Source organism: Dermacentor variabilis, chromosome 7 (assembly GCF_050947875.1).
Source record: "Dermacentor variabilis isolate Ectoservices chromosome 7, ASM5094787v1, whole genome shotgun sequence".
Lineage (NCBI taxonomy): Eukaryota > Metazoa > Arthropoda > Arachnida > Ixodida > Ixodidae > Dermacentor > Dermacentor variabilis.
The window spans coordinates 118,940,850-118,967,298 of record NC_134574.1 but is presented as its reverse complement, the minus strand read 5'-3'; the positions used below and the strand labels follow the sequence as shown (position 1 = coordinate 118,967,298).

At 45.3% G+C, this 26,449-nt stretch overlaps 1 protein-coding gene and 1 long non-coding RNA gene across 2 annotated transcripts in view; one reads left to right on the top strand and one right to left on the bottom strand.

Annotated features, from left to right (window-relative positions):
• The window catches only part of LOC142587070 (uncharacterized), a 482,522-nt gene that overhangs the window by 409,038 nt on the left and 47,035 nt on the right, over nt 1-26,449 (bottom strand). The gene's annotated exons all lie outside the window — the stretch shown is intronic.
• LOC142588276 (uncharacterized) lies at nt 131-21,674 on the top strand. Its single transcript, XM_075699850.1, has 4 exons — nt 131-161; nt 3,280-3,513; nt 7,440-7,640; nt 21,048-21,674. The coding sequence occupies exons 1-4, from the start codon at nt 131-133 to the stop codon at nt 21,248-21,250; spliced, it is 669 nt and encodes a 222-aa protein (XP_075555965.1). The 3' UTR covers nt 21,251-21,674.

Below are 26,449 nucleotides of genomic sequence, written 5' to 3'. Positions count from 1 at the left end.
GTTAATGGCATACCAGAAAAGACAAAATGTGGCCGAGGCTATGTTATACTGAGAGGCCGGGCTTATTTTTGCAATCGTGTGCGTTTATGAAAATTAGCTGAAGTACAAAAGTAAGTGGAAAATTACGCAAATGTGGCTCAAGATCGAGAGCCTGTCGCAGGGTGACGGGATACTAGAGACGACACAGAAAGCGAAACAAACAAGGGTTTCTTAAAACACTCCCTGTGCAATTTTACCGCAGGATCACAAACAAATTGAATATTGAAATTTCTTTAATGAACTTTCTTTTCTTGTTTATCCTCTTTCTTCCTTAATAAACTGCAGTGCTCCTCTATACATACTTTAGTACGGTGTAGGAAAATTTGTTTTCCCCTTCGTTACGTCGAACGCATGCTGCGTAAAATGTGTTCCATTTACACTTCCTTATTCAGTAATCTCAAAAGAACGCGCGCTATAACAGAATACAATAGGACACAGTTGGAGGTAATTAGAGTTGAGATATCATTAAACAGGACGAAAAAGAAATCGGACGACAGCGAGAAACATAGAACACAGGGCGCTAGACTTCATCTAAATTTTACTGCAATAAAAACAAATAAAAAAAGAAGCATAGGACTCATGGGATGCGCAGAACATAGACGCAAACAGGCAACATTGTTTCTTTCCTTTCCGCCCTCTAACGCAGGAGATACCGGAACAAGTCGACGGACGGGTTATTGTACAGATACGTATACACTCTTTCCTGGCGAGAAACAGGGCCGGGGTGCTTACACACCTACCACGCGCTGTTTTTTAATGCAAAACGCTTCGAATATTTCACTATCAACCTACGTCTGGAGCCGCCTGAGAACGCCCATGCTTTCAAAACTGGGCGGTGCGCCACCACCTACGGTAATGATCGGGCGAAGGGCCAGCATTCGCTGTGGCAGTGCCACTTGCCCTATGGTCCCTCAAGCGATCGTTCGAACACCGACCCGTTTGGCCAATACAGCTCTCGGCCCACGAAAGGGCAATCATGCAAATTAATCCACGTGCTCACACGCCGGACTATCAAGCAGTCAAATATTTCCCGAAGGTACGACGCTGATTACGAGCGCCCCTGCGAAAAAAAAAAAAACCGTACTATAATGGAAACGGCGCGCTTCCGTCTCGACAGGGCGCGAGAGACATCGGCGCGTCAAAGACGTACTGCGTATTCTTCAGCAAGTTATCGCCGGGGGCCGGAAATGACATATCCGCAATGTCACCTTTCCTCAGAACGCTGGGTGAATTTTTCCAACGCGGAAGTAACGCCGGGCATATAATCAATATCGAATGGTAATAAAAAAGGAAATCGTTCTACCTTAATATAGAACGTGATTATATAAAGAACGCGGCAAGCGAAAATATCAAAGTGATACGGAACGTTGTGCTGAAATAAGCCCGGAAATGAGTTCAGGAATGCAAGTGCTATGAGTGAGGAGTGCCTGCTCATCACGTGCTCCAAGAGTCTGGAAACTTCCACGCAATGTTTTCGTTCTGCCACGTCAGATTAGGAATTGAAAATGTGCGAGGCGCGCGGGGCATGAATTTCGCGGCAGGTATCGTTCAGTGGTGGGAAGCCTTGCTGTGAGTAATGAAGCGGTGGTGCGTTGTGACATGGAGCTGGACGGATGGGCTCCTAACACGAGAGAAAGCAATTCCGAATGTTATAGGCATTTATTCAGGCGCCTAGGTCATTAAAAAGAATAAACGGCCACGAACAACTAGTCTTTTGTTTGGCAGGTTGCCCATTTATGTTCTAGTACCCTCATTTTAAAAGTCAACACTGCGTTCCCGGATGCAACAAACGGAACCCCAGTTCCTCCTCCATTGGAGCAGTACTTCAGATTCTATACCGGTCCTGAAGAGTCACGAAACAGGACATATTCGCTTGTTTTCTATTTCATATGACGTTGTTTCATGACCACGCTTTCATACTCTACTTTAAACGTGCGGAGTCGAAAGCAGCCTGGCGTGTCAAATTGTTCTGGAAAAAAGAAAAGCTGTCTGAGAAAGGGTGTTTTGCGAAGAAAATAAGTAAAGTGACACACAGAGGAGCTCTTAGAACACGTAAAATATCGTACAGGGCCGTGCATTGCTGTGTGCAAGCGTAAGTACTTCAGCACATTTATATTATCACAAGCTCAATGTCAATCAAACATATCAGGACAAAGCCATAACTTGCTAGGCTCAGCACTGTTGCGGCCGAGAGAAACACCGACGAGCGAAGAGAAGTGGTCAGGACGCACGAAGTGGGCGCTATAACGTAAAACTATTCCAAATTTTTCTATTCCCATTTTGTAATCAGCTCTCCACGAGTGGACAATACTTGACGTGTACACACTCATTATGCATGATTAAACCGAACAAAAATAATTATTTCTGATTCGATGCCTTCTCGCCATTAACACTCTGTTATTGGCGAAAATATTTGAGGCCGCTCCCACTTCCTCTGTCTTCCACTCGACCTTACAAAACAACGAAAACTCCTTGCGTCAAAGTGACGTGTACACGTAAAAAATGCCCTAATCTACCGAAAAATAAGTGGATTTTTTTTCTAAATAGCCGAGACTGCCCCGCTCCAAGAGGGATAGAAGATGGCTGCTGATGGAAGCTTAGGCACTGGCTACTCGGAGCTGCCGGAGAGAATGAATTTATTCACGTACAAGAAACATGTTTGTGTGGCAGCATAAAGTTATCGAGCCCTTCTGGCATGTATACGACATTGCTCTGCCAACGCTTCTCTGATGAGGATCCGTTTTAGCGGCATTCTGAACCTTTCGTTGCACGCCGCCGCGATTTTCGACCAGCCACCACAAGCTAAGCGAGGGGAAGCGGATCAATGGCCGACTTCGGCATAGCCTCGTCATGCGGTTATCTATTTCCACTGCGCTGGCTTGGCGCCATCGAAACCCTCTCCACTACAGCGTGGTCGTCGCTTCTTTTCTGCCAATTAGATAAGGAAAACCGCTCAAAGTAGGCAATGTTATTTGTTTTGAAAGCAAACAAGAGGTAACTCCTATAAACGAGCAGAGCGTTTCATTGGGCTTTCAGGCACCGCTGCGGGCCACCGGCGGATGCTTGCGTCGGTGGTTACGTAAACGTGTCGTCAGGAGATTGGAACAAAAACATATTGGAATAGTTTTACGTTACAGGGCCCGTTCGTCAACGTCTTGCTCCTCTAGAACGATGTCGTAAGAGGACCCAGCAAATGCGTGGAGTTCTTTCTCTTACTCGATGCATTCCGGGCACGTGCAGCTACTGAGACGGTCCCCGATTGTGCACCAGTGAAGCCCAGAATCTGCGCCAACTCGGCGAACGACAATGGTCCGGTCCGCCAAAATGCATTCACCTGGAACGCGGTGCAGCAAAGGTGCACGCGGTTGTCCTCCGACGCGTACTGCGTGCGAGGGTCGTCGGCCGGGTTCTTCCACGACGTGAACGAGTGCTCTCTAGCGTGTGGAGACGGTGACGACCGTGCCTGGCGTCCAGGTGAGGGAGCACGTTATCGCTCACATGAAACATTCGTTATCGCGAAGAAATGGTAGAATGTTAACTGACAGATTGCGAGTTTGCAGGGAAGCAGGTAGTGCGGCCGTATACACAGGCCTGGGGGCTACCGAGAAAAAATGTGCATGCACTGTGACCAAAATGAAACAAAACATACATAGGCGTTTTAGTGCCTGGTGCAACAACCGTGTTCAGTCGGGAACCTTGTTTCATTCAACTGAGCTCCTTTCTCGCTAGACTATTCTGAATGTGTTTTTTTTTTTGTCTTTACTGCCTTGCTGTGTAGGTAATGAGAGCATTCTCTTCGACTATCAGGCCATAATAATTTAAAGCGCTTAGCATGCTGCTCCTACTTTGTCTGCATACGTATTTATGGTGGGCGTACGGTGCACATGGCACCATTTCGGAACAAATCTCCCGCACTCAAGCCAAACACACGGCCGAAGTTGGTGCTGCGCACGCGTAGAAAAGCTGTTCGCTTGAACCTCAGAAGTACCCTATCGTACAAGAGTCTATGCCACAAGAATGAGCGCGTTAAATGTACGGTGAATTGAGCTACTTCGTAGGGACACATTTCCCTAATGCAGCGCGGACGAACAACGACACAAAGAAGGCACACGAAAAAAAAGGACAATGCAAGCATTGTCTCACAACTGATCGCTTACTTAACGCGTGTCCCACGTCATGTCTCATATTCTCATCTTGCAGAGCCATCGCTCGTTTTCCAGGAGCGCTCTTTCGTTATATGTACTAGTGTTAGCAAGCTTGTCTAAGACGTCTATCGCCATTCTGCAAAGAAAAAATGGTTGCACGAATGATGTGTAAGCCTTCGAGAAGCGCTGGCTTTCAAAGCAAATGGGAGCCTTAACGAGCCCGCAGTCGATATAAGCAAGAGAGAAAGATAAAGAGAAAAGACAGGGGAGCTTAACCAGATACGTTTTAGAGTATCATTGGGAAAAAGCAGGGAGATGATTGATAATGCCGGGGTTATTACAGGCATAGGTAGTAACTGTAGTATATAGAGATACATGTTTTAATAAGAAGAGGGAACATCAATGAGGAATAGGTGGGATGCTAGACTGTAATAGATGGAGTATAATTTTGGGCCGAACTCAAAAATCATTTGTTTCGTAGGTATTTGTCATTGCTCAGTTGCTTTTGCTAACAATATGCCCAGCCTAATGTTTGGTTGGAGTGTTTCCTTTCGAATAAATCTATCGGAACAGATTTTTGTGAATGCAGGTTCTCATTAGTTGAAGCAGGTTAGGCGACTATTCGTGACCTCACCGTTTCGGAGATGCCAGTAGAAATGATAATCATCATTATCATAATTTACTGAAGGTGGATCGAGCATTGAGTTAAGGAGCGTCCTGGAATACCGGGGGCAACGTCGTAAGTTTCAATGTAAACTTGAAAGCTGATCTGACAGCCGACGCAAATGTAAAAAATAACGAATACTCAATAAGGGAAGATAAATTCACGCGATACTTGATCTGTTAACTTCAACCTCAAACCTAACAAGGATAACCCTTTCTTTGGCCATCGAAGCTGAAATGCTTGAGTTATGAAGTTTTAAATTTGCGAAAGAAAGAGTTGATAACTCCATCATCATACACAATAACCACGGCCGAAAAACTCAACAATTACCAGTTGAATGATATTCCATTTTCGTCTTCCTTCAGTGTTTCGAGCGGCACTCCGCTTACGTTATCACCGCGATCGGTCGGCTCTAAATAGACAGTAATAATTATATGGATTCAAGAAAAAATGAATTGTTGCATTATTCTACCTCTAAGGCACTGTAACCTAAGGCTATTCCAAACTTTTCTATTCCAATTCTGGAATCAGCCCTTCATGATTGGTCGAAAAAATTTCAGGCCTCGCCCACTTTACCTGTCTGTCACACGATGCCACGGAAGCTGTGGAAAGGCCCCATCTGATATGATATTTGCACACTGATTATGCGTCGGTAGGCGGAACAAAAGAAGCACTATAATTTCTGATTCGACGCTTTTTTGCCATTAGCCATCTGCTACTGGTCAAAAGCTATCGGGCTGCGTCCACTTCGCCTGTCCGTCACGCGACGTCGCAAAACCCCGATAACTCACCACGTATAAGTGACGCGTACGTATTAAAGAGGCATTAATATGCCCATCAATAATTATTTTTCTTCTGAATAGCAAGAACCTGACTTGTTCAGAAAAGAATAGAAGATGGCTGCCCGCCGATCAATCAGGCATTGGCTACTCAGAGCTGCCGGAGAGAAATGACTTATTTGCGTATAATAAACAAGTTGGCGTGGGAGCATAACATTATCGAGCCCTTTCCGAACGTATACGTCATCGCTCTGCCAAGTATTTTTTGCTGAGGATCCGTTTTAGCGGAATTTTTAACTGTCCGTTCCACGCCGCCACGATTTTCGACCAGCCACCACAAGCTAAGCGAGGGGAAGGGGACCAATGGCAGACTCCGGCACCACCCTGCTCATGCGGTTATCCATTTTCGCAGCATTTGCTCAGCCCCATCGAAAACCTCTCCAATCGAGCGTGCTCCTCGCCTCTTGTCAGCCAATCAGATAAGAAGAACCGCTTAATGTAGGCGATTTCATTTGTTTTTAAAGCAAACAAAATTGACCTCCTATAAACGAGGAGAGCGTTTGATTGGGCTATTACGAGAACGCTGAGGGTCACCGTCCGGTGCATGCGTCGACAGTTACGCAAATTTGACGTCAGGAGGTTGGAATAAAAACAGATTGGAATAGTGTTATGTCATAAGACCCCAAGAGCCTCCATATTGTTAAGAACTAAGCCCGAAAAAGCGTCAGAACCTATATACTACAGAATGTTTCTCCCTCTTTTCAGTAAATGCCGCAAAGTTATAATAATTCACTGCGTAGTAGTGAACTCTGGCAGAAGGTATAATTTAGATAACTGCGATCCATCTTTGTTTCGGTGTTATGGCATTGCAGGCCTGGCAGTGAAGTAGTTCTTAGGTAAATGCGTTGTTATTTATTCAGAGAAGCTTTTGAGGTAAAGAATCAACGCCAAGGCCGTCAATCCCCACCATTAACTTCTTGCAAAATCTTCAGGTACGTAAACAAAATTAAGTATTTGCATATTTTCTAGTTACTGCATGTTTGCACCTTGCATGTATCTCAGAAAATAAAATTATACCGTATTGAAAAAGTCACGTTTAAATCCATTGTCAACAACTATATATTTGTTGCTACGCGGAGACCGATTGTCCCATATTGAAATGTTAGTGTGACGTTCACTCTATCTATAAACGGGCTGTAATCACCGCGAGAATGCTTGTGGGAATGCATAATCCCTCTACACTTGCACAGAAGAAAACAAATACTGCAACAGCTACACAGCCCTAGAATTGTGGACCCAGTATCGAAATATGGTAAACTAGTTGCAACTGAAAAAAAAAATGCGTATCAGTCGGAAGGAACATTAAAACGCATTTTTTGAACCTGTTTCAACGAACGTGGCTGCATAAGCCTTCAGTACTAGAAAAACGGCAAATCATCTTTGATGGCAAATAAACGGCAAAACAGGAGCTGAACGAGAGTAGAAAAATTCGATACGTGGGCACAATGTGTATGGAGTTCTCCTTCATGCTCTTCAAATATCTGGTGCGGAGTGGACGGCAATGTTCTTTTTGATTGTTTTAATGGTTTATGACGACGCACGTGCTAGCTAGCACTTGTCACCACTGCCATGCGCATGAGTACATCACATTTGCAGCTTGTGGCAGCTAACCCCTTAGCCATCCGAGCGGTTCGCACTACGCATACGGTGAAGCACTCTGTACGTGATTCAAGATGCTTAAACCGCATTTAGAGGCTCTTCTGGGTCACCGCCCTGTGGCCAACGTAATCACAGCTGCAGCTCGCGCGACAGGATCTCCGGAACTGTCCGTGCTGTGTCCTGACGTCTACACGGACGCTGCGGAACTGAGGCGGTGTGAGGCTGAAGACCTGCTTTACCCGTCCTACTTTGATGGGACTGGTTGCAAAGAGGAGCACCAGAGAGGGCAGTGCCGGTACCATGGCCGGCATGCTAGCTTCCAGACCGCCGAGCAGTGCAAGGAAGCCTGTTTTGGTGAGTGGTCACCCTGTGTACTTGCGCATAACTTCCTGTGTCAATGAAACAAAAGGAAGTACGATGACAAAGAGCGCACAAATAAAAGCCCGCCGGAAAACGAGTTTCACGTTCTCATTCAGTTAACTTAAGCTGGTCCAGAGAAAGCCCATATATTTTGAAACAGCAACGTGAGACAGAACACAAGACGGAGTGATAAATTCGAATGACTTTTTTTTTCGATTTTTTTTTGCTACCGCATTTTGGCAAACATGAAGCCATCGTCCGCGGTGATTCAGTATCTGTTCGAATTAACCGAAAGTGTTGTAAATCTCTGCCGAACTACTAAGCGCAGTAGCGCATATGCACACGCTCCCTAACTCTATTTTCCCTTTCAACGGCGAGAGAAGATTTGCGAGTTTAGGGTAAGCTTTTCTACCCTCAAACAGAGAAGAGCGTTAAATGGTACCGATAACAGGAGAAGCAAGGGGCACTAGTGAAGCAACTCCAGAATGCACGATAACTACCAGCATAAATAACCGCGGAATGGGCTTGTATGCGCTGTATACAGTGTCTATTCAATGACCATACCCATACTATTGGTTGGTAGTGTCCTTTCCGTAAAACGTACTCTCCACTAGCATTTACTCATCCCTAAAAGAATTCCATCACTACGCATGAACAAAATTAATCCGGACTGCCGGGTTTCAGTCTATTGTAGTAAGTGTGGGAGTTTATTCGAGTTAGAACACATGCTTTCGCGCTGCTTGGCATTAGCCGGTGATGGTCCTCGAGGTGAACAGGGGTGGCAGCTGATGCTGCAGAGTGAAGTGCTGGCGGACCAACTCACGGCTGTCCAGAGGGCTCGTGTGACGGCAGAGGGGCTCGGCCGCTCTGTCCCGAAGTGGGAGCGGCTCGCATCAGTACCAGACTAATCCCTCAGGACCTAAATAAAGTTATTCATACCATACGCTTGAACATTCTGTTCTGCCCCTCATTTTTATTCAGCGCACGGAATGCTCGGTTCTTGCGAATATTAAGCGTTAATCGTTGATAAAGACAGTTGGCCTTACCCGAGTAAAAGATACCTCCTCCATGAAGGACAACGCGTGTCCGTGGGAACGCCCATAAGCATCGCATTTCAGGCCCTCGGCTCTCGCTCTGCTCGTTCTGTGGGCGCGAAGGAAACGCCGTACAGTCTGGCCCTGGCCTTGCCGAAGCGACAGTGCAGTTTCAGAAGAATAGTGTTTCGTCTACTTAACTTACTTAGCGACACCGATGTTTCTCGAGGAACGGTGGCGTTTATCTCTATTTCCTAAACGGCACTAATCGCTTCGTGTAGTAAGACATGCTCAGTGGCTACGGAGTGGAATTGGTGTATTTATGTGTCCTACGTCTACTTCGTCAAGTCACCTTTAAAAAAGGGGGAGGAGGGGGGTTTACATGCGAAAACCACAAACACATTACGAGGCACGTCGTATAGTCGGAAACTGCGTATTAAATTTTGACCACCTGGGGATTCTTTAACGTGCGCCTCAATTTAAGTACTCGAGTGCTTTTGCATTTCCCTCCCATCGGATCGGGACCGTCGTGGCAGAGATTGGACGCGTAACCTCGAGCTTAACAACTCAGTGGCATAGCTACTAAGCTACCGCATGCAGCGTGTTTCTAGCTGCCTTGTTGATCCTTTTTGATAGCGCTCGTGGCCCGATATTTTCTCACATGACCTAAAACGAAGTGGCGTGTCTCGCTACACCAACCTTAGAAAGGACATGTTCAAGAGTAACAACCGCCGACATGCCTTTTCCAGGGCTAGATGCTCTTGCAACTAACTTGCTCTTTCCCATGCCTTCTGTGACGCACCCGACATCGCATATTGATTTCCTTTTTTTTCCTCGCACGCGTTATTACTGACTCTGTAAGTTTGATTCGCGTTGTGTCTTAGCACACACGCCTCATGCCCCGTAAGGTAAAAAGGCAGAGAGCGTATGTACGGCACTGTGTTAAAGAATGGGGGAAATAGAAATATAACAGAAAAATGAAGAATCTGAAAGAAATGGAGAACTTGTGGCTGAGTGGCTACAGCTTACGTCAACACCGCGTCGACATCGTTCTGACGCCATTTGTGCCAGCAGTTACGCACATCTTTGTGACATCATTGCCAGTGAGTTGATTAAAAGAACACTTACAAAATACTGCCCTTAGAACGTCAACTTTTTCGCTTTTCATTGCTTCTTTCGTAGCGATAAGCTAGAAAGGAATACATTTAAAGCATGAAAAGACATCCATGGGTGTGATGGCTAAAAAAAAAAACAAAAGAAAGACGCAATTAACAAAATAAAAGAAGCTGAGTTGAAGACACAGATCATCTATTGAGTAACCCGGGCAAGATTACAGTGCGTCTTCGTACAAAGGTGGGAAACGACGCTCTTCTAGGGCCACAGTAATTCTGCAAAATTTGAAGTAACGTACTGCTAATCCTTATAACTACACGGTATTTTGAAAGAACGCGGTTTGGCGCATACTCATCGCAGATGCGCGCGGCGCTCTCGCACGCGAGTGCATGAAAGGCAAAAGTTGCAAAACATTATGTCGCCTTGTAAGAGCGCAGATTGAGAAAACGTCAGTGACTTCACAGAGTCGCTGCTTCGTTTCCTTGTGTTGGACGTTCCAGCCTTCTGCTTACGCGCCTAAATTTTACCGTCTGCAAATGTTTGATAGCTGCACTCTGCAGTTCCTGTTGCGTAACGACGTGAATCAAAAGCACGCGGCCTACGCGCATAACGCAGTCGTGTAGCCGTCACTTACACCGCCATAACTCCTTAGAAGTATGTCACCGTGACCAAGCTATTCCGAAACAGGAGACGTCACCTCATTTATGAGAGAAAATAATACGGAGAAAAAGCGGCCTGAAAGAATCAGACTTGCTTCCGGAGCAAAAGTGTCCCGACCAAAACATTCAATGCCAACGGTTCCTACATTTAGGCGGACGGTGGTGCCGGCGTGCCAGCTCAGACAATGCAAACAATTCTTTCCCTGCTGTTAACCTTACTGTCCTCCTCATAATGCGAAGGAGGGACCAAATAGTTCCCTTGAAGAAAGCACCTCGCAGCCTTTCTTCCAACAATAAATCGCAGCGGTGTTCCAATTGAAAGTTTCACTTAAGCGTCCAACGTTTCGGTTCATCTAGTATGACCGGGAAACACACACAGACAAAAAGGAAGACAAGAACAGGAACAACTCGAGAGTGAAGCAGGTGGTTGCGGTACGGTGCACAGGATTCATAGAAGGGAAAACGGGAAAACTTCAGCTCGGTGGCGTAGCCAACCACCGTGCGCAAGGCACGACTGTTTCTGACACGGCGACTGTTTCGAAACGCACCCTGGATAATTGGATGTCTCTCGTTCGTGCGAAGTCATTCTCGAATAGAACCAAACACTATAAGAAATAAATGCTGAGCACTGGACGGCCGTTACAAGTGAACGACTAGGTTAAGATCGAAAGGACTTCTCCTATATTTTTCAGCACTTTTGTTACTAACTGCAGGGAAAACGTCGTCGAGCGGTACAAGTTGGCAATACTTGTTAAATATACGCCGCGCGCCCAAAAATTGAGCAGAAGTCAATATTTTGCCTGACGGACTTGTTACGTATGTGCAGCGTTTTATTTTTTTAGAATTACATGCTTTAACGTGTTGCAAATTCCAGTAATTGCGCCGCCGAAAGGCTAGGTTCAGTCATGTCGAGTTTCATATTAAGACGTATAGTGAGAATTGTTATAATCCTATAGCAATATTCAGTTCAACAGTTAAGCTAGTGGTTGGGTCAGCATGTGTCGCCACAACCATTCGTACGTTTTAAATGACAAAACAGAAACACATTTGGGGAGGGAAGGGGGGGTCGTTTAGTGAAGTTGGAGCAGCTTAGTAATGACATTAAAGGTACATGAAAGCAATACAAGGGCTATACGATATATCGTTGAGCGCGGCTCTAGATATACAACCTGGCCGGGCTACCTTAATATGAACGTAAAGCGGGCTACATGATAATGTTTGCGTTCTGATTCTGTCAGAACGGCGGCCGCGACCTCGTGCTGAGCGCGTCCTCGTGCTGAACAGCAGAGCACCGCACCCATTGAGCCACCACTGCCGGCAGGAATAAAACCTGAATACTTTTGAGAGGTGCCTATCGTTTTAGGAATCTCAAGACATTGGGTCTTTTGTTTATTGCTCAGCTGGGAAAAAATTCAAGAAATAGTAGAAACCGGAAGAGCGGGCGGGAAGTCGTGGACATATTTTATCCTCAAACATTTTCTTATCAAGGACCTGAGCATACATGTATATCATAAACTGACTTACCGAACACCTCATCGGTGAATAATCGACGAAGATAACGCAAGAACATAAACATCTGTGTGTGTTCACACACGTGTGTGTACATACACGTGTGTGCGTGCGAGTGTGTGTGTCGTATGTGGGCTTTTGCTGTCACCTACGATGTGACTGAGCATACATGCATTTGAACAGATCAGGACAGGATGTGTTTTGTGAGCTTAACAGCTTCGACTTTTCACCAATGGTGCGTTTGAAGTGCGCAACGAGTGCAATGTGGCCACTATGGCCAGAGTCATACCCATGGTGTTGTTCTCAATATGCAACGGTACAAAAAAAAAAGCGCCAGGCTCAAATGGTTGATTTATATAAAACCAATTCTAATATCACCTACGAAAGCCTGGCTCTTTGATACTTTTATAAAAATGCACGTGATCGTGTGAAGAATTTCCGGTGCTCGAGGAAAACATTCAGGGAAGTCTAGGGATGCGCATCGGAACAAAACTACTAGACAACATTAAACAACACCTGGACACCGATTACCCCTCTTCCTCCTAGATCCAACGCCCCTGATATAACACGAAGGATGCAGTTAACATGAATCGATGGAAGCGTGCTGCTTGTAGTGCAGTCAGTTTGCTTTCATGGCAAGCAATAACCAACAGCCCGGCTAGCGAGAACTCTTCCAAGTGTCCTGCACCGAATACCGCAATATCTACGGCATATCCCTCACAGTGGGCATATGTGACTTCAAGAGGGAAATCAGATGAAGTCAAATCACCGTGTCTTGACCAACGCACACTGCCATGGTTGTGTACAAGTGAATACCTTTGTGCGGTGCAAAGAAAAAAAAAAGTTTGAGCAAAGCCAGTTGTCATTTCTCCGCGCCAAATGCATGTGTTTGCCTTCCTTCAAATAAATTTTCTCTCTTCTCTGCTAACGAAATGTGGCCAGGTCGAGAGTAGGGGTTAGACAGTTCGACTTAGAAATGAACGAACGTTTCCGAGGATTCCACGTTGCTAAGGGCCTATTTAAGACAGATTTATTTAGAACACATTGCATCGTATTCCAAGTAAGACTTTTCTTAGCCTTTAGCGCTCAAAAGACAAAGGAACCGTGCAGAGCTGACGTAGGCAAACCGCTGTCCCTGTATCGTTCGTGCACCAATTCCTAAAATGGAATACCAACGTGCCCAATCGTGCATTCTTTAAAGTTAAATGTGGGAAAAAAAAACGAACGAATAATAATAAGGAAAAACCTATAATATCAGGCGTTTCCTTGCGTATGACTGCTGTCTGCAGCAAATTATCGAAAAATCCGTATATACATATTTTTTTTGCATATCAAATGTGGTTTGCTGTAGGGTTTTCTGGCCCGACGCAGGCACAAATTATCATACTATTTACTCTCTGGAAAGAATATGAATTTGCCTGCACATCTCTCGATATCTCTCTGTGTAGGGCAGTGAAGTTAGATGGGGAAGTGGTTCGTTAGAAACCTATATTCAGACAATAGTGAAGCTCCTTTACACTGCTATTTCTGACGGGACAGTCTTGTTAGGAATCATGAGATATCTAGTCGGGATTGGACCAAGTGTGGCTGTAAACAAAACATGAAACCAACACTATATATATATATATATATATATATATATATATATATATATATATATATATATATATATATATATATATATATATATATAGTAGCGGTGAGCAGGATCCTAAGAGAGCGACGGCAACGACAGAGACGAGGCAGTTATGGAAAGCGGAGAACGAGCCCGTATCTATCGCATCCAAAAATTGTGTAGCGGACATAGCTTCTTTGTGGAGTAGTCCAGCATACTCACTTTCAAACAGAACTTGTGGTGGTACGCCGCATTTCCTTCGTTTGCTTTGATGACTTTCGGCCTTTCAAACGTGCGCTTTATTACGCCCAAATTTACGTTAGCGCGAAGAGTAACGAGGTGAGTTCCTATCGTCCATACTGAGAAAACTTCGTGCACAGGCCCGCAACCAGACAACGAAGCACCCATTTGCACGTACCTTCGAACGGCCGTCCCAGTTTTTTCTTGGGTAACTAACGTGCTTTGATGTGTCCTTCTGACATGCGGAAAAGCTTATGTCGCCCAAACAGGTGGACGCTTAAACTTGAGCTTTCGCGAACGCCTTTACCACGTGCCAAAAGCAGTGAGGGTCCATCTGGGTGTTCATTGTAAGCAGTGCGGCTGCCGGCGTTAGTTTCATGAGCCGGAAATGTTAGCGAAATATTCCAAGTGGTGAATGACATGGGAAATAATGCAAGCCCATACAATATCAATAACGAGGGAGCAGTGTGTCAGTACGCCATCTTCTTTGCCATCGGAAAACGAAATCACTTACTTCTGTAGAAACCCCTGAATGAGGGGACCCTAACGGGCGCATATGCTGTATTTTGTACATGTGACCTGTTTGCGTTGTTGCCTTTTCATGTTTATTTTAGTTTTGCCTTTGAGGATGCGTTCCAGCGTATTTATATTTTTCCCGTGGCCGTATTAAATCTACTTTCAGTCTGTCCAATGTGTCGTTTTTTTACGTGCTTTTACCTTCCTCCATGTTCTTAGCGCTGACCGCGTTTTTAGGCATTCTTGTCCACCCACACGCAGCCTGATACTGACTCCCATTAAATAAAATAATGCTGGTGAACAAGCAGTGGGAACAGCGTGATATTCGGAAAGGAGATCAACGAAGTTGGAAAGCTCTTAAACATAACTATTTCATAGTATCAGTACGTATGTAATTTGTCCAGAATGCAGACAAGTCTTACCAAGAGTAGCGTAAACCTTCAAAATATTCCTGCTGCATAGACAACACCCTCAGAACCCTCGAACGCCTCGTCCTCCGGTAGGGCTAATCACGGCGTCAACGCAACGACAATATTTAGCTTCAGCTGTCTATGTTCCAGAGATTCTTTTGATTCCTCTCTAGTCCTAATGCGTTTGTCTAGTGGCTCAGAGCAATCAACTTTCGGGTTGCGAGGAAGCCCGGCTCGTGTAGAGCCTCCCCGTAGCCTTTCTGGCCTCTTCTGAACCATATTATCGCTATGAAAGCGACAATGTGCGCAACAGCGCATGAACAAAGTCTTGTTTTGGGACATAGTAGCCAAATGATGCTTTCGCGATCCTCAGGCGCGTTGCAAACAACAGCTTTTCGCTTGTCACTATGTCATATATAGGAAGCATGGCATTTGCCCGAGCACAGATTTAAATGTGAGGACTGAGCTGGTGCCGACTCAGCCGGGGCTAAGGGCTCGCTTGCTGTTTGCTGTTACACTTTAAAAAGTTCACCATTTGGGCAAAACTTCGTGCTTGCGAGCCTCTTCGGTAGAGGGTTGTGGGAAAAGAAAAAGCAGACAGACGCTGGTGTCTGTTATGCACAAACTGTATTGTAACAGAGCCCGCTCAATCAGGTGGGAGCGGGACCAAACGCCACTGGCCTTCGATTTCGCAACCGCCATTTCCCTCCTCGCGCAGAGTCAGCTTGCGGAGCGTGTCGTCGCCGCGTTTTTTGAGCGGATCTCAGAGGCACGTAGTAGTGCGCCTCAGGATCAATAGTAGAATGAAGCTCTCAGAACTACCACGCCTATATTAGAATGATGTTTGGCAGTCTTCGGATTGGAGAGAACTGTGGGTCCTTACACATGAAAATAGAATGCTGACGCGTAACTGTGCAATCAAAATCTAAAACAAAATGCTGGTTCAAATGAAATTTTCGGCGAACATCTCCCCTAAAAAGAGTATGTGCTTACAACTAGATGAACTGCAGGCTATGTGCGTGAGCACGTCTGCCTGCAGCAGTTTCCATGAGGCTGCGTTGTTCCATTCCGTCTGATCGGGACCAAACTTTTGCCCAACCATCTAATATTAATGTTTTCATGTGATCTGCTCATGGGATTCTGCATAATTTGTAGCCCAGGCTGCAGCTCCTCTCATTTACCCACCAAAAACGAGAGCGATATTCAGGAGTAGCTTAGCTTGGACATTCGCTCATTTAGTTAGTGTAGATTTACATCTAATGTCTCCACACACACAAAAAAAAAACGTCGCAATTTCTCCAGAAAGGCGTATAATTGATGTCGATAGCAATGTATTGGACGACTGCCCGAAGTGTGTCGCATAGCTTTGTCGGCCGTACATATTGCGAGGAGCATTCGGCTACAACGTTTACAGCCATGGTGTCAAGCCGCACAGGCAAAAACAAACACATTTCGCTCAATGACTGCATGCACTCGTTGTCACAACGCTGGCATGATGGAGTCCAGGGGGAAGCGAACGCTTCGCGTTGCTTCTCGCTTCAACACGTCTTCGAAACATGAGATTACATGGCCTTCAGCGCATCGCGCGTAGTAAGAGAACGCACTTCAAACCACCATCGGCCTCTGCTTGCCACGTTCACGCACTCGATCCATATTACCTTCATCATACGGCACGCGGGCCGCGTGTTTACTGAGCCGTACGGATTGCCTTGCGCATTGACGGCTGGGCTAAAAGAGGAGAGACTTTTAAGCGAGAAGCGTAGGATAGCGCACTGCCGGAATGCAGGCTCGCTGTCCTCGCAGGTCGCTTATCGAGCAATGAGTGGCGTGCCTTCTATGTGTAGTGTTTCTAAGGGATGTATTGAGCAGCGCTTATTTTCCACTTTGCTAGGATTAAAATAACTTCCATGTCCGGGCTCTGCCGTATTTCGAACGTTATCGCTATTCGTTTACTGCTATCCGCCAGCTATCGTGAATGAGTGCATCAACAAGTCACTTTCGTGGCTTTAGCCACTGCTGCACGTGGGCAAAAGAATGATAAAAGTAACAGAAATATTGAATAAATGACAATAAAAAAATTGATTTGGCAAGCTTGAAGCCTCGTCTTCCCGATTCATACAAAACGATACACCCAGGCGAATTATGTCGTTCAAGATGGAACCACCGCAATGAAAACCATCTCGACGACTTAGCGAGCTTCTGACCTTCCCTAAAGGTTACGAATACGAGAGAATCATTATGCTAGCTTTTGCATAAGCACATTCGACTACCTCGAGATTTATATTTATTGCGTTGTAATCAGCATCGATCATGACATGCTGCGGCATTTAAACACATGTAAGCTTTGGGCGAGTATACTGTAAATCTAAGCTATACGTCTAGCACTCGCAATTTCTAGAACTGTAAATCCTTCACTGCTTACTGGAACTCTTTTCGATATGCGTGCCACGATCCGTTTTAAGGTCCACATTAGCACCTTAGGGCTTCTTTAACCACGCGGTCATTTCATATCGACTTCTGTAACTGAAGCACAACATCATAGCTGCAAAAATATCGGCCCCATCTTAGCTGCGCATTCCGTATATCACAGCACCCTCGGATTATGCAACCCAGCAGGCGCACATTCGCCGGCCCCCTTCGTTAAGTGCACGTATATAACTCATTGCAAGACGGTCGCACGAGCATGAGCCCAAAATACCTGTATGATAAGTTTTAAAGCCTGCTACTAAGCCCGGTCATTCATGGCTAGCAACTTGGAAACGGTCGTACCGGGTGTTTGAAGTAGACGCGCGACGTGAAGGCTCCCACTAGCGAAGAGTCCAACCGGGATGACTAAGCAAAAAAGAGCGGCGCATAATTCCAAGGCAGAGGCCTAACTTAACCGCTATAAAATATGCCAGAAAGGGAGCTCATTAGGCTAATCATGGCGGAGAAAAAAGAAAGCTGCGGAAATCGCTGGTGTGGCTATTAGTGTAATCCGGAGCTCCTCGTTATTTATAAATGAAAGGAAACTCAAAAAAAAAAATTGAGCGACCGACTAGATGGTCGAGTGGGAACACAGTGATGGTTGGTTAAGGGTCGCAATAGGTTCGGATTTGGAGGGTTTATAATTTTATTTAATAGAAAAAGCGCAGAAAAGGAAATTTTGATTTATTTTCTTCTAGAGCGCCGAAGTGCTCATTAGCAGTGACGAAGACTACAAAATAATGGTCACAACTTTTATTATGACCTGCCAAATTACCACGTGAGCAGAAATATCTAAGTCGAGAAATAAAAACGAGATACTATCGAACTAATTAGCTATTATCAACTTCGTAGCCATCAGTAAGACTTGCCTTTGTCTCTTCACAGTTGGGCGTGTTATGGACGCTGTTGACATTTTATGTCCCTATGTCCGAACCCGACAAATCTGTTATCGGTATACGCTTGCCCTACCAAATGTAGCCGCACATGGCTAGGATTTAGGAGTGGCACCTTCTAAGGGCAGGTTGACTTAATTTCGCTGCAACCTTTGCTAGCGTCATCAACGTGTATACTTACGACAGCAAACTTCCTGCAAGTTTCTCTGTACTGCTCACGATTGCGATAGCTAGATGTGCATTCAATGTTTCTACCCAAAGGCTGGGTGTGATGGTATTGTTGATGTCGTCGCCGTGCATGTTTTTGTTACAGGCGTCAACTTTGTCGTGTCTAAAACAGTGATCCTTACAAAAGCACATTGCCGGCTTAGTTTCCTGTAACATCAAGCCCAAACTGCTCTTTTGCTTTTTTTTTTGTTCTCCGAATAAGCAGTACGCAAAGAGGTGGCGTCTTTTCTGTAAGCAAAAACGATAGCCAAACCTGTCACGTTTCTGTCAAAGTTCAGCATTTTCAACAATTTTCATAGATTCTTTGAAATTTTTATTTAAAATTTGCTGTTCTCGCTGCTTTAATTTGAACGCATTTTTGAGTACGAGGTACTTCAACGAATAGATACGACGAGAACTCCATTGGGTTCTTTACATATCGGAAGATTGAAACATCCGTTCGACTGAGCTGCGACCTCTTTTAAAACCTGCAGTTAGGTCTTCGGGTTTTCAAAATGGTGAACTCACATAGCTAGAAAGGTCAAACTTTATCGCCCCGCTCATTAGAAAAACGGGCGACATGCGCAGAAATTCCTGCGCGAAATTAGCATAAGCATCCAGATCATTAGTACTCCTTAAGCTCCCAGAGTGTTAGATTTGCGTCAGCATTTCTTTTTTCTTTCTTGAATATATAGACGTAAATATTAGCAGCAGTCCAGATCTTTGCATCTGCATGTATGCCTTCGTATATATGACTTCGTTCCAAACACCATGTATTAACAAGAACTACGAAACATGTCTCTCCATGTTACTGCAAGTAGTAATTAGGCAAATTGTGAGAGAGAGTGGCTTCCTAGACGCTTTCGCAAAGACAGAAAGCAAACAATTTAGTGAGAGCGAAGCGTTGAACTACCTTTGAGATATCCGCAATTTATTTTAGCACCGCAGCCGATGATTAAACAAATGTTCTGATGCCAAATTCACAAAGCTTAGCGTTCGTAATTGCTGTTTGCCATTGGGCAGCTGGTTACGCTGATGATACGTCCGCTATTACGTTAGGCTTGCATCTGCTCTTACGAACATTTTTTGTATCGTAAGAACCTTTATCACAATACGGATCCTTGGTTATGACGCCTCTAAACTGCACGGTACTTGTTTTCCAAGGAAAGCACGGGGAAGGCGGGAGAGGCTGGGAAAGAACCGCACCGGTGACCTATTGCTCTGCAGCAGACCGACACAACCACTGAGACACTGGGGCGGGTACCGCTGATAATAAGAATGTTTAGAATTCTCTCGCAGTTAGAGCGCATAAAAATCTTTATCTTGGGTTTCCTTTCGCAAAAAAAGAAAGAAAAGCAAGTGACATCTTCGCATAGTAGACCCCCTCGTAAACCTTTATTAGTTGCGCACCTAGGCTTGCGCAATTAAAAACGCTTGTGTCTATACTTCATGTGTTTATGCGTTTGTTCGATATATGACTGTTACTAGCGGTTTTTACGTTTTAAACTAGCTGAAGTTTGAAGATACGAGCGACGCTAGTGTAATTCTCGCTTCAAGCTCTCAAGAACATAGTGACGTATTATCCGCGAATGCCCTCCGCGAATTAAGACATCCCATTACACCATGAATTAATTTCCGGCCTAAACGAAAATTTCTTGCGCACTTACCCAGTTGTCTGGTTTCATGAATAAGAAAGTCTGACCCACCGCGGTTGCTCAGTGGCTGTCGTGTTGGGCTGCTGAGCACGAGGTCGCGGGATCAAATCCGGGCCACGGCGGCCGCATTTCGATGGGGGCGAAATGCGAAAACACCCGGGCACTTAGATTTAGGTGCACGTTAGAGAACCCCAGGTGGTCAAAATTTCCGGAGTCCTCCACTACACCGTGCCTCATAATCAGAAGGTGGTTTTGGCACGTAAAACCCCATAATTTCTTAAAGAAAGTCTGATATACGATATTTCTGGAGTCTGAAGTACGATATTTCGCGCTCCACTAACATTGAGGTTTAGCTGTGGTCTGGATGGCAGTTCGTGCTAACTGGAATTTCATGTGCACTGCTTAGCTACCCAAGGGGAAATGGATGAGCAAGCCATTCAGAAAAATATGCACTGTTCTATAGAAGTATTCTCTCAGCGGCACATCAAGAGATATAATCGCAGAAGGGTGCGCATTTTGGTTTGTTGGTTTATGATTACAAGACGAAAACCGCGGTAAATGACAGGACGAAGAAACGGACGCAGACCACAGCGCTGACTAACAACCAAGGGTTCTTATTTTTTCGTACAGCATTTATATATACTCTACCACTATCGCGAAGAACAAAACAAAAATAAGGGAGGAGGGAACAGAATTTCAGCACGCGCAGTGGCTTAAATTGTGATCTTTTAACTGTTCACTCTCACAACAGTTGGCACCCTTTGGATCGTATCTGGCCACGTCACAATAAACGTCATCTGTTTTGTTCGCATTTCCTTTCTTTAACGCTGCGAGCCCGGTACTTCCTAGTAACGAACGGCATGCGCGTTATCAGCACGACATAGCATTGCCGACAGGAAAGTAGCGGGCGCGGCGTTTTCAAGAACGGAAACGCAAGCAAGGCAGATGACGATTATCGTTGTGTGGCAGATATACACCTCAAAGGGTGTAAACTTTTTTTAGAGTGGTATTGTATTTCTTGCAGCTGTAATTGTAGTGACCGTAACTTGTCCTCACGGTGGTCGATTCACTCTTACTGACGCAGGCAAGGACAAGACCGACCCCGCCATTCACTGCAACGCGACCCAGCCTACGTTCGAGTGCCGCGATGACCTGAAGAAGCTGACGGCCAGATTCGATGCCGACGTCGGACGCTGCCGCCGTGTTCGAATGTGCCTCGATGGCGGCTACGAGACGATCGCAGAGTGCAGCCGCCATTGCGGCGCCAAAGCCTACGTTACGCGATAGCGACGCACTGAACAATGCGGTAACCGTGTTTTCTGCACGGACAGTCTAAGCGCATACACGATTGACATACAGGTACTGCATTTAGGTGGATAATCAATCACTACCGTTACCTTTTGTTTCCTGAAAACGTGATAGGAAGCCAAAATTTCCTTCAAAGGCAATGTATTTGTGACTTAGTTTCGTTTGGCTGTACAGTAAATGACAAAACATTCTCTAAGCGAACACTTCCGAATAAGTTTCTTTTTTTTGTGTATATCTCAGAACTATTGCACGTCGAACCGTAAAAATACATGCAGAGTACCACAACTACAGTACTCTGTTGCAAACAATTGCTTCATTCCAGGAGATAATTCATGTTTTCTCGGTTGCCACGGATTTCTGCTTAAACTGTTCTGAAATATTGAGAGCGAAGAAATGTTCATTAAATGTGCAACTTGAATTCAAATTTAAAATAAGATATGACATATTTTTTTTTTAGAAGAAGCCGTGTGGACTATCATTCATTTATCCTTCGCCTCCTCCTCACACGAAGGAGCAGGTGAGTGAATATGCACACCTGTGAGTGTTTATATAGTTAGTCTTTCATCAACCAACGCGTTAAGACTCACACTATAATATTCTGCAATCGCAGAAATTGCGGGTATTGGGAAGAATCAAACTTAGCGATAACCTATTACGTGCAAGCTTTGCGTGACAACTCATCTTCCCCCACTCACACGCAGAAAAAAAAAGAGCCCCCCCCCCCCCCAAACAAATGTGGAGATACCGACCAGAGACCTCACTTGCTACAGCTGACGTATACTGCTTCTTGACACGCCACACCGAAAACTAAGCAAGAACGACATGAGTTGTGGAGACCGCTGCTCTACTGATACCCGCGAGGACCCAACGCCCCTTCTCGTAAACATTGAGCGGAGGCCCTGCCACCTATCGAACGAAGTAATTACCGCGACTTCATAAACCTAGCCTCCGAAATCGGAGAGTAGACAACCCTCGTTATTTTGAAGGGCAGGCTACAACACGCGTCGGCGATTAATTTGCAATCCCGAGCAATGTAAGGAAGCTCCGTTTTAGTGCTGTCTAATTAGATAATAAAAAGACCTGAAAAAAATAATTGATGCAGTCTCCTCTACGCGCTGCCCTGAAGCGCACTGCCCACTTCTTAGGACTAGCGGAAATGGCTAAAAATCGAGCGAAGGCAAGACAACCTGTGCGCGTAGCCGAGCAACTGCCCGGCGCAGTATTTTGTACGTAGGATAAAGCATAGATGACACGGCGACCACCCCAGAAAACCGCTCTTCCCGGCTTTGGTTCCTCGACTAGGATGAATTTTTGTTCAGCTGCGAAGCTATCGGAGAGAAATTCATGTTTCCTTTATAGTTATATGTTGCCTTTTTAATTTCGCGCTATCCTCAGGCAGATGACAATTTCTTCCCCTTTCATGAAACCTCCTACGCCTTGCTGCTTTCTGCCAAACCGTATGAGCCCCGTTAAGTGCTGCCGAGCTGTCAAATAATTCGGCTTTGCTCCGCAATGTGCCACCCTCCTCGTTAGCTGATATTGTAGAGCGACTGCTCCGGAAATACTTTGGTCTTGGGTTCGATCATCGAAGCAGCAGAAAATTTTCCTAATCTACGAAGCTATCTGAAAAAAAAAAAACGCATTGGTTTCCTTTGTAGCTTTTTGCTACTCTCGGGCTGATGAAAATTTCTTCATTTCATTAAAATTTACTCACCCTGCCGGTTTCCGAAGAATTGACTTGAGATAAAAACTTTAAAATAAACACGATAAATTGAGGAAACTAGAAACATATGGCAACATGTTTTAGTTGTGTGTATATGGCCCTTACACCCAATGTGGATGACGGGCCAATAATCCTTTGTATTATTCGAAAAGGGCAATAGCAGCATCGACTCCGTCGGCTACGCCACCTCCAAAATTTTGTACGTTCTTTTAGTTGAGAGTTCGAAACCCTCCTAACGCATCCCTGTTTAGTCAATTTTTAACGCTGTCGAAAACAAGCTTCCCTTGAAGCCCACACAGCTGGCAAAACACCAGCCATCATGGGTAATGAAAACCTGCTCTGACGTCTCGAATCCACATACTCAATATTGGGCTTAAGAATTTCGCAACATCGTCCAGACGATAACGTTGAGCAGCAAGAAAGACTAACGTATAACCAATAAATACCCTGAAAAATAAAACAGAAGTGACCGAACGATTCAAGCTGCAGGCGTCGCCTGCTGCATACGTTCATACTTTCTCAGTTCCCGACCCGGTGACCCGTACAATTGTACTTGCGAAGTCCGTTGGCAAGAAGCAATACTGTGTCAATCGTGGACATGGCCGACCCTACAGACAGAGTGACTAGAGGACAATTAACGCTGAATGATCAAAAGCGCTTCTGCGATTAATTAAATGGAGCACCACTCAACCATACACAACGCAATTAAGTTGTGTAAGATACTACTGCAACGCGCGAAAAGCCATGTGACCCCAAAAGGGGAGTCGGGAAACTACCGACAAATTAAATACTCGCCCGTCACCGTCTTCTTGTATGCATGCCGTGTTAAATTTCTAGAGAAGTACAGCGCCACCGATATGTTCTTAGAAGTTGTCTGTCCTGAACATAATGAGTGCGACTACAAAGAACGCAGCCCTATTCTTCTTGGCACTGAGTGTCTGTTTCTCTGTTACTTCTTTCTTAATGAATGCCGCGGCAGGACTGGACGAAACACGCGCCTCATTAGCCTCTTTTGAAACTAGCTATGAAAAGATCATCAATGGAGGGTCACATACGCGCAGCATAAGCGGAAACAAACCTTGGCAGTGACAACCGACGGGCGCCGGTCTTGGGGGCACGCAGAGCCTTCGCAATAAGCTCGCAGAAAGAGCCCACGGGCGTTTTCTGATTGTGCCTAATCAGTGCAATTACGCTTAATTACACACGCGCGCAGCTCGCCCGATGACGGCGAGCTCGTCTTCACGCTGACTTGCCTTTGTTCGGTGCATCGTTGGAAAAGGTACCGTGAGCACCGATACGCAGTGTTGGGTGCGGAGACTGCTGTACGCCAAGTGTTTTGGAAAGTTCAGTGTCACTTCGAAAGGCTATACGGCACAAGTGATGAGGCCACATTATGATATCTGAGAACGCATTGCTTTAGGACAAAAGTTGCCAATGACGGCTAATAATGAGCAGCCTGCGTAAATATTGTAAGAGCAATATATGCGCTAAAGTCTGTGACCTAGCTTACTCCTACAACTGCTGCCACCTGCATAGGGTGGTAGGCATCGCCGTGAAAGTGGAGATAAAGGTGTGACTTGCGCCGCCTATCGTTTCTAGCATTGATTCGTTACTTCGTGCTTGCTATTTATACAAGCCTAGCATCGGTTCGATGGTACCCTGAGCGGGAGGCCACCCCAATTGTCTGGAGCCAAATAAATAGCGAGGAAATCCTATTTCCAGTATATCGCACATCTCGTATTGAGCGTATTTTGATAGCACGTAGGAATCATATACAGAGATAAATGAAACAGAGAAAATGAAGTCCGTCCGAAGCCAGCGGCTTGAAATAGGTTGAAGGTGTTTGAATCTGTGGCGGACAATTCTAAATGCATTAGTCGCGTTTAAGGTTGGGACACACGGAACGGCAATGCACTACTTTTTTAGGGCTGCCTATTTTATGCCGATTGCACAAAATTTTAAAATGACCTGTGGTTCGATCCTAGGTGAAGGAAATGCAGAAGGAATATAAATATAACCAGAATGGTTGCATTATTCACTACGCCACGTGCATGTGCATGTTAAAAAAATCCATACATCCGAGAAGCCCTCGATTTACGATGTCAGGTTCTTTCAGAACAGCTGCCAAACTTCTCTGCCTAAATACGGGCAAATAGCGTTTACGTATCCAGCACGGGAGACGTCAATTCAGCAGCCTACATGCTGACGACATAGAAGTTTCATTATTCTCAACGATGCCCCATTTCCGCGCCACTGCCGAAGCTTAGAAGAAGTATTGTGAAGTGTGTTCCTGGCGCACGACAACTACATCCCGTAACGTCGACGATTTCTGGAGGTCACCGTTTTTGTGCGGGGACAAAGAAATTGCTATGTGGAACCGCTTTCAATGAGGGGTGCTAATAAGGCTCGTACACAGTCAGCCATTCGATGAATCGTTCAATGTTTCTCGCTAAAAAAAAAAAAGTACATTTCCTGCGGTATTGGCAGAGCATTAGTAGGCAATTTCAGCAGTTTAACAGGAAAGAGCCGAGCCACTTCAACGTTCCCCTTTGAGGGAAATACGTCGCTCGTTCGCCCTAAGGCAAACCGCAATGAGCGGGGTGTGCGAGAAAACTGGAATGGGGCCACGTACTCCCTCTAAGTAATGGTTATCTAGATGGCGGGAGCATTATTTTCAAAGCAATTCACGCACGGTTATTCCTTCGATGCATTATAAATGACCGTAATGAGCTTTTAAGCCGACCATCTGCTTGACAACATCGTGCTAACAACCACATGAGCATTACCCAGGGAGCGAGTCTCATTCAGCGAGAGGCTTGTTTGGACGAGTTGGTGGTTGTGTCTTGTTTCTTTTCGTTTAGCGCTGATACTCATTAGGAAGTAGCGGTAGAAATAGAAAGAAAGGCAGGGAAGTAAACTAAACTTAGTCCAGTTTGCTAGCCTATACGCGAAGAGTGGAGTTGGTGGGCTGAAAGAAAGAGAGAAGGGAAGTTCGATGGAGTGCAGCTCTACAGGCCACGAGTACAGCTGGAAAGTCCCTGTCAGAGCTCATTCTCTATTTCTAGTATTACAGCCTTAGCTTCTTCTATGGTTTAGGTAGCATAAACATTCTCCCAGAAGCATGTTAGCGCAGCAAATATCTGGAAAAGAGATCTAGATTGCAGAAAAAGTATGTATAGATCAATGCTCATCCTGAGGCTTCAGGACGAAAAGTAAGTGCTTATTTGAGGACAGAAATGAAGAAGACGGTCTTTGAAACGCACAGTGACGCGAAACATTTCTGTTCTGGGGCTCCTGGGTCGCCGTGGAGAAATTCGGGAAGCACATATCTTGCTTTTGGCTTCGAATGTGCCTGAAAAACACCTACGACTTACTAGTTTAAATATTCACGCTAAAACTTCAGCGGGCACAAGGAATGAATGACACAACCAACCGCTGTGCCCTACCTGTGCTGT